At 26.4% G+C, this 10,036-nt stretch overlaps 1 protein-coding gene across 1 annotated transcript in view; it reads left to right on the top strand.

Moving 5' to 3' along the window:
• LOC112595977 (astakine-like) overlaps positions 1-4,270 on the top strand; it is a 47,086-nt gene extending 42,816 nt beyond the window's left edge. Inside the window, exon 3 of the mRNA XM_025341403.1 lies at positions 3,536-4,270. Coding sequence (XP_025197188.1) covers positions 3,536-3,810 — 275 coding nt within the window. The 3' untranslated portion in view covers positions 3,811-4,270. The remainder of the gene's footprint in view (positions 1-3,535) is intronic.
• Positions 4,271-10,036: the final 5,766 nt, after the last annotated feature.

Below are 10,036 nucleotides of genomic sequence, written 5' to 3'. Positions count from 1 at the left end.
AAGAAAATTAAAAAAAAAATATAAAACCAAAATATGTATTCACGTAGTGGTTGTTAAGTCCATATTATATATTCTTACATCAAAGTACTGTATCAACAGTGACCTTTAACTTCGTTACAATATGTAGGACGTAGGTATATTATAATCACCGTATTTGCGGTCATTGCCCTTTGTTAACTATGTTATTATTGGTCTATAAATATCCACAATTTAATCTGAACATACTATTGTTCATATAGTCAACTTTTAATTCTTAATTTTTGTGTATAATATAAAACTCGAGACTTTCTATCCGTGCTGTACTGCACATTGTCGTTTCGTGTCAACACATAAGATACAAGAAGTGAATTTTTAATTTTAAATAATTTAAGGACATTAAAAACTTAATTAATTTTACTAAGTTAACAGTTTTCACACTAAAATTTATCTCATACGCAAATAGTCAGTTAGAATTTCATAACTTTTTTTCACCACAACATACAAAAAAATATAAGTTACAAATTTTTTCGGGTAAATGTTACGTTTCATTGTAGAAAAAGATATACATGGTTATCATATATTGCTTTTTAAAAGCAAAAAGTTATGGAACATTACTTAACAGAATTTATTTATTTAACTCATTTAAATCACCTAACTCTGAAAAAATACTAAAATTGTTTTTAAACTACTATGTTGATTATTTGACTTTTGTTCCATCTTCTCATCAACGTACAGCAGCAATACTTTTGGTTTTTGTAAATTTAACCATTGGAACTTAATATTATATTATAGTAAGCAAATTTTCAAAATATTAATATCACTTTTATTACTTGAAGATTGTTTGAAAAATAAATTCATGACACTCTCAGTGCATTAAACAATCCGATCAATCAAAGTTTAACTAGGATGTGGTATATATTTTTTTCGTATCATAGGTGTACGACGTATCTATTGATTATGAGTAACTAGAAACATTTGAAAAAATTATATTTTTTATAGTAATTTAAATATTTTTATACGAAATTACACACCTTTAAATGATCAAAATACGTATTCAGTAAGCAAAACATCGGAGTATTTTATCGCATGTGGCGTAAGCACGATGAACTACAACGATATTTGTCGTGTTCAAACACGATGTTTTCGTGATATGCTTAAATAAATCGATGACGGTATAACATAATATAATGTATTATGATATGATATAACATCCATTTCATATTATTTTGATACGTCAGTCGTTTGTAAATTTAAATTTGAGATTTTATCGTCAGCTTAATTTGCATGAATAAAAATAAACGTATTCGAGAACAATAATTTCACGTTACTACAGTTTTTATTTGCGTTCGAATACATTATATCTGTGACAATAAACGGGCGTTTGGTAATTTCAAACGATTCATCATCAAAATGCATCATCGTATAATAATATAATATACATTTTAAATTGTTATGCTTATATGTATGAGTGCTTAGTACTAGTACCTGGTATACTTTATTTACTATATAATATATACATATATATATAAATCAGCTATTTCAAAGATCCGAAATCGATGTTGTAACTATGTTAACTCAGATTTGCGCTAAGATATATTTACTTTGACATTCAAGTCAAAACACAATTATTACTAATTGAATTATATTAATTTAAGTACCATAAACGAATAATATTTACGAATAAATAATTATTTTATTGATGTTTATACTTCATATATCACTTCTATAGTAATGTGTAAATTATTTATACAATTTGAAATATTAATTATATACTTCGAAATGCAAAATTGTTATATTTTATGTGAAGTTATTAAAATTTTATTTTTCAATACTATAATAATGGTGTAATTATATTGGTTCTTAAATATGACTATAAAAATGTTACGACATGCGTTAACAGAAAGAAACAAATCGACAAGTATTAATATAAATCGCAACATTTAAAATAGCACCGATTATTATATATTTAATACTTTTTTTTTATAACTGTCTTTCTAGCGATGATGTCGTTTATTGATTTTAAACAAAAACGATAAAATTTGTAAGAAAATAGTTAGAACATAATTTGTGTTAATGTACATGTTCACAAGCGTTCATAAATTAAACACTACAAATGTAAACATTTAACGAGGTAATAAAATATTGTTGCGTCCTACTATGTACTCGCATAAACTGAATTATCATTAATTATAATAACACGCGTGGAACTTAGTTTTTATTATAAATCCATCTATATTAACTAACTTAACTACTTTATCCGACAAAGTAGTGAATTAGTGAACTGCACCGAAAAGTTGTCGATTGATCAATATTCACGAGTAAATATACGGAGTTTAATAAGTTCATGTACGTTGTAGTAAAAAGGAATATATTTACTAGTCGATCCTTGTAATGGTCGTTTGATAAAAACGCGCATTTCCCCTTCTATTTCAAGATGTACCGGGTTAGGTTGTAGTGCATTACACCTATGTATATTTCACATTATTTTAACCTACATGATAGAATAATATTGTACACTATTAAAAGTTATAGCTGTAGCCAATAAATGTAAATATTCTTCTCTTACTATGCCATTGTTTAAAGATAAAACAACGTTTAATAAATAATAAACATCTGATAGTTTCAATATAAAATATACATACATAATATTGAAAGAACTTTGGGTCAAGTATCTTATATACTGTATAAAATGTCATAGACCAATTGGAATTATTTGCTGTTTTTCCCATATTTATTATGGTCGATTGATTTTCAGGCTTATTATTTCATAGTATATAAAAACAACGGAAGTTGGAAACTTTGGAACTGATTATAAAACACTATTATATTGAAAATCAGCCGACCGAACGGAGGAAAGAAAATGAATTTCAAATAGTAATACAAAAAAAAAAAAAAGAGAGGGTGTTTTATTAAAAAAAAAGTCGTTACTGACATGATCTGCAAGAGAAACGATTATACTTTTTTTTTTTAATACCAATTATTTGTTCTGTATACGACTGTTTGTTAAGCAAATATAAAATTTCTTTTACATTCACAATACGCGGGCCTGTATAACCCGAAATGTATAAGAACATACTCATATAGGTTAGCTATAGGTTACATAGATTATATTGATAGGTTATTCAAAATGTATTTTTAAATTTTTTACTTTTTTGAATGACAAAATAAATTTTATTTGGAATATTTAGATTTTGAAAAAATCAAATATACGAACATTTCATATAGGTCAATTAATTATGTTTTTTAGTTACTAAAATATATTAAACAAATATTTTATGATGTCTTGTGTTTGTAAAATATATAGCGCCCCATTAATTTTAAAAAGTTGACTCACAAAAATTCTTTCAAAAGATCGCAAACGATTTTAAATTTTACAGATCATTTTAAATATTTTTTAATCAATACATTTTCCACTGTTTTGAATGTTTAAATTTTACGATAAAACCGGTTCGTAATACAAACGTTGAATCGTACAATACAGTGTTAATTTGTATGTATTGTCGTAACGATTTTTCAATTTTTACTAATTTGTTTTGATTATTCAATTTTTTTACAGGTATGATGCGGTACAGCGTGCCCACTTGCAGACCACTAGGTGAAGAGGGCGATACGTGCCGTCCTCACTCCGGCGACGTCCAACCTCAGAATATTACCGTCACCTACCCCGACGGATCGTCTGCCGATCTGTATGTACACACAATGCTGTGTCCATGTGCCACCGGACTCGAGTGCTCGGACGGTATGTCGTGCACAGGGTTGGACGGGGCCGGGAAGCTGATGTTGCGCGAGGACTACACGGACGTGGATGACCTCAATCACCTGCGACGATGAACAGCCTCATAGTTGCGATATCCCCATCACTATATTATCTATAATTATTATTATTTTTATGATTAATTATTATTTTATTGATATATTGTTTTCAACACTGGTGCAGCACTAAAAACCGATTACTGTAATATCACTGTTATAATATACACGCGCCCAATATTTTTTATATTATTACCTAAAATATAATTATATAATACACGAGTCCTATAGGGTATATTATGCGAATAGCGCAATAGATACATAGACACACAATCCGTTACAGATCGTCCGAAAATCAGTTTAGTAGATTTTAATCCTGATTTTTACTTTAAATATTTACCGAGGTTAGGTTAGATATATTATTGGTCGTTATTCGTGTGTTACATCTATTTATATTCGCTTTAGGTTTTAGTAATATTGAGAAGTAATTTAAAAAAAAAAAAACTATTATAGTGGAAGATTAAAAAAAAAAAAAAAAAAATACGAAATTTAACTATTTCTGTTTACAAATAAATAATAATAAAAAAATGTATTTTATGTATGATCAAAATTAAGATACGAAAATGACTATGGAAAGGTAAAGAGCATGAAGGGTATTTTACTATTTTACCTACAAAGCTCCTACGAATGGGAGGTGAGCAGATGCAAATACGATCTGTATAACTATATAATTTAGCCTAAATTGTTTGGATGTACTGTGTCAATAAACATAATAATTCATAATATAAATATGTTCAACACGGTTATGCATAAAATATTTCATCACTCTGAGTCGATATTTATCAATTAAAATTCATTTTTCGTGAACGATAGTTCAAACGAATATGCACAAACCATCGGGAAAAATCTCCCATGTTTTGATATCGCCATTACAGAATCATAATATCATTATCGTAAATTGTAATCCGTAGTGTTCCGTCGTCGATTGTGTGACAGTTACCCTGTAACTGGACACGATAATCCTAAAAAATTGTAATAATTATCATACGTATATGAACTTCAATGCGCACACGTATGATAGATCGATAGTTCGATACAATATTAATATTATAATGTATAATTACACGTGTGGTGTGAATAACTAATGTAAGGTAAAACCCGTCGCCGTAATCACAGTGGCATGTTTCGATAATTTGACGAGTGCGTCAAACAAAAAATTAATTATCATATTATAATAGCTCATCATAATAGTTTCCCACAATATTATAATAGGTGCGTGTAAAATTGGGTAATTGTACCCCATTATACCAATACAACACATGTATAATAATATCGTTTTACCTATTCGTTTTTTACGTATCCCAAATCATGTGATTCAACGGATTTTTGTAACGAGACATAATATTTCGATCATGTTTACCTGGAATTTACAGAAACGATTTCCGCCGTGTACGCATACCATCGAAGTATACGGTGTGGTATTATTACAACTATTATTTTAAAATTAATGTCATAATGTATAATTTAGTATTATAGTGCTCAAGATTGGTGAAATACACTGCACAACTACAGTTTGCAGTTGCATTGTTGTTAGTCGCAATAAAATTCATAGTAATAATTTTTATTTTTATTTTTTTAATGTGTATTAATATTTTATACTATATACGTACCTACAAATATAGTAACTGAAGGCGACGGGTGATTACCTCCATCATTTATTATTATTATTATTATTATTATTATTATGTTTATAAGTATGTATTATGTTTGTTCGCACTTTACGGTCTGTAAAACCGATTTTTTTTTTTTTTTTTAATAGCATATAAATATAATATTATTATACCCATTATAATGTGTATAGTGTTGTATAATACCGAAACCTAACCTAACGAACAAAAAAAAAATTTGTCTTGTCTTCTCCGTTTGCCATCCACCACTGCAGTATGCGCGTTCCTCTTCCTATCATTTATTTATTTTTACGCGTTTGTTTTTTACGTGTCGAACTCGACATTGGATACGAATTTTTTATGGATCTTGTGCGATGGCTGTACGGCGAGTAATGTAATATTATATTATTACATTCTACGAAAAACGCCACGTTTGAAGCTCTAAACATTTATGTGTCCGGAGGACAAGTCGTTATTATTATCGTAATAATGTAATACAACTTAAATACAATAATATGTATTTTGTACGAAAACAATAAAAAAATATGAGTTTACACTACAGAACTAGTAGATATTTGCATTTTGTTTTACGGTAAAATTTGAATAATACGACTTGTCGCAGCGTAGATGTTGTAGTGTTGTGCGACGTGTCGTGTATCATTTCGTTATCAAGATTTAAAATTTACAATAACAAATAATGGTCTACAGATATCACACAGTTCATGGAAAAAAACAGACTCACAACATTTATTATACTTCGTTTATTCGTTTTTAGATAAGTTTTAGACATGCAATTAAATTGCTCTTTTAATTTTTTTCACCGTTGTAACCACGGATAGTGGATAATAAGGAAATTGAAAGAAAACAAAATAATAAAAACGTAAGGTGAAAGACATTTCAGACTTAAGCGCATCGATGTCCTCATTCGTGATCTAAGATGCAAACATTTGAACGCTTACGACGATCGTAATGTTACATAATAATATGTAAGGAGTGAGAATACCATTTTGGAAAACATTATACGAGTATATGGAGGTTAATCGTTTTATTTGTCCAGGGGGGTGACTTACCGGACCAAAAACACGTCTTACAAATCCCCATTTTATCGCTTTTATTTAAATTTGCAGTACCTAAATTACCTATATATATCAATATGTGTATTCTCCAAACGATCACTTGAGAAAATTTGGATTCACACTATGAATGCATTACATACAGCTTGCACTTGGATATTAATGTAAATTTGGCCTGTGGGGATAGGCGTGTACAACAGAAAGGGTGATTGAAAACTCAGGCCTATAAAATTGATGTTTAATTATCAAATGAAAAATTTAAACATACTGTACTATAAAATATTATTCAATATATATATATATTTTTTTTTTGAACAGATATATCTATTGAAGTTATTTTTATAACTGTAGTATTTTGATAACACGCAATAATAAAAATCGGTAGAAAAAGTGTAATAAATACCTACAATATATAAATACAAAAATAAAAAAAAAAAAAAATTATGAAAAGTTACAAAATAAAAAAATATAATTGTATTAATATTGTATAATTTTTTGTTAGTGTGGTATATTTACTAATAAACCATAATCGTGCCATAAGGTAATCATAAAAATATTGGTTTTTTCTTTTATATTGTATTTAAAAATATAAATAATTAAAGGTAATTATGGAGTAAAATAAATTATAGCTTCTTACGTAGTTACTACGTATTATTTACTAATTATCCGTTATCCGTTACTTCTATACTTGCTGTCTGAATCAACAGTCATGCATTTTTTAACCTTTAACATCGTTTATGAAAAAACAAAAAAAAAATTGCAAATTCAAAATTCAAACATATAAATTAAAAATTATACAGAAAAATATGCTTACGTTAATAGTTACCACTAAATATTTTAGTTGAATGACCTTCGATTTAAATTTATTTTAAAATAAAATTGTTGACTCTGTTATGTATAATTATTTTTTTTTAATATTACCAATAGTCATTTTTGAAACATATCTAAAGCAAATCCAAGTTGGCAGGTACATTTTTTTTTTTTAAATATTTGTGAAAAAATGTTTTTCTTATTTATTGCAAAATATATTAAGTTAATAATGTGAATTGAAAATATGAGTATTTTAGTAATTTATTTTTTTAAATTTACTTTAAGTTTAATCATTCAATTTTAAAAGTTTAAAAATAATATAAAAATAATTAAATGTAATGAAAGTTGTTAAAATTAACACATCACAAATATTAGATTTTGTAATTTAATGAAAATAATATTAATTTACTTCTTTTCTGTGTACAAATTAGAAATATTAAGGGTATGTCGAGTATATAGAATGTTTATCATTGTTAAAAATAGATTATTTTTACTACTAAAATTACTCTAACTTTGTTAACAATATTCTTTAATTAGAAAAGAAAAATTTAACTGTAAAAGTAATTATTTATATAAATCTATAGAACATCTATTAAAACCTCGTTTCCACTTAAAATCACCTAGTTGATATATTTGATAATACTTTTTTGCCTGAATACACTGTAGGCATAAATATGTCTGTTTAAAATTCTATAAATTAAAAAAAAAATATATTTATAAACTTTATATTTTTTTTTAGAGTTTTTAGTTTATTTTTTAAAATTTTAACTTGAATAGTGAAGGTAATCTGAAAAAATTGTTTGAAATCACGAAATTATTCGTTGAAAATTTCAGAACAATGTGTTACTATTGGATCGTAAAAAACAAAAAAAAATAATTGAAAATATTAAAAAATAATTAAATTGCTAAATATATTACTTTTATTAACTGATTTCTGTTATATGAAAATTTTTGAGTACTTGTATTAAAAAATGTATTCACCGAAAAATTGAAAAAATATTAATGTGAAATATTTATTGGTCAGTAAAAAATCTTCAAAAGAAGAAAATATTTGTAAAAAATGTGATTATTTTATAATTTAAATGCTTATCTTCTGTTGATAATTTTAAATTTCCTTAAGAATCGTGAAATGTACATATTATTGTCAAATATAATGAGTATGTAGTAATCCTAAAACCCAAAATAATTGTTATATAAATGTTAATGTACTATAGATGATAAATTATACAAGCAGTATAGTTTATGAAGTATTTAAGGTAAGTATTAATTGTAAATATATGATGTACCTGTAAAATCTAAAAAAAGAAAGCTTAGGTCAAAGAATGGAAACAACAAGTTGATTTTACCAATTTGTATAAGTTATCACGCCACCATATGTCATTCATAGAATGCATATAAATACCTAGCAATAGGTAAAAGATAATCAGCACTAATAGGAAGTTCAGTGAATTTACGGTTGTACGGATAATAATTTATAAATAAGATATTCTATTTTATTTTTTAAGTAAAGAATTAAAGTGTTCAACTTATTTAACTACCTATCTTTCTCAAATTTGTCTCAAGATTTCAACGAACGTACGAACGTACTATGTCGTTTAAATAATAGTAATTTTATTACCGATCATCGTTGTGTTCCGTACAGCAATCATTAAACATAAATTATAATTTATTATGCTTAAAAAAAAATCGATAAAAAAATGTTTTTGTGTTGCGTTTTGTTTCGAAATTCAAATGTTGGGAGATAAATCTCAATGCAATTTAGGAGTATTCCCTAATAATATATACAATATTCTGCAGCCAGCCGAGAAGTCTGTGGAATAGTATTAACGGTTGATTATTAAGGTCGTGATCCTTACAATTTCGGGGTCATGGCGATCGATCATATAAAAGTAATGGATAATTGTTAACACTAAACCTGTTATTAATTTTAACTTTATTTTTTCATGTATTTTTTTTTTTTTAATTTGAATAATCATGACAATGAATATTACACATTTTACATTTCATCTGAACAGATTCTTTTCTTCTTCTTCTTATTTTTTTTTTTTCATATCATTCAAATAGAATATTTATAATCAGAAAACATCTTTATATTGTTGCGTATAATAAATTTAAAAAAAAAAAAGTGTTACTTAGAATTTATGTTACAGTAAAAGGGTCCAAAACGGAAAAAAGTACATAAGTCTACTAAGAATTGTTGTACGATTTCATAGTTATTTTGTAACGTTTACACTTCATCTGACAATTTTTCTTTGACGAACCCATAAAAATATATGCCGATTAATATTACTATTTATTTTACCCTGTATATTAATAACCTTGAGACTTCAAATACGATTCTTCTCAGTGAGGCTTAATATTATTATGTGAAGTCTAATTAAATAAATAAATATTTTTTTTACACTGATCGCGGTAAAAATTAAAAAAACTATAAAACGTATTATACATGTAGAGATTTTTTAAATTTTAAATATTAATATTTGATATTCATAAATTTATTGAATAACGATAATAGAATTATTGCAGGTACATTAACATAATGCATGCGTATCATGTAATGCGTATGTACTTAATATTATAAGGGTGTTGATGAATATATTTACTAAATTTTTTTGTTTTAGCTGATAAAATATTATTGGTACCGTGTATCCGTAGGGGTATTATATTTTTATTTTTATGGCGAAATAGGTATACACAAATGGCGTACATAAATCCTATAGTCACAAACATACGTACATGCGTAGGTATATTGAACAA

The sequence above is a fragment of the Melanaphis sacchari genome, unplaced genomic scaffold (assembly GCF_002803265.2).
Source record: "Melanaphis sacchari strain LSU unplaced genomic scaffold, SCAv2.0 Contig2_pilon_pilon, whole genome shotgun sequence".
Taxonomy (NCBI): Eukaryota; Metazoa; Arthropoda; class Insecta; order Hemiptera; family Aphididae; genus Melanaphis; species Melanaphis sacchari.
Note: the sequence above shows the minus strand (reverse complement) of the source record. Positions and strands in the feature narration are given on the sequence as shown.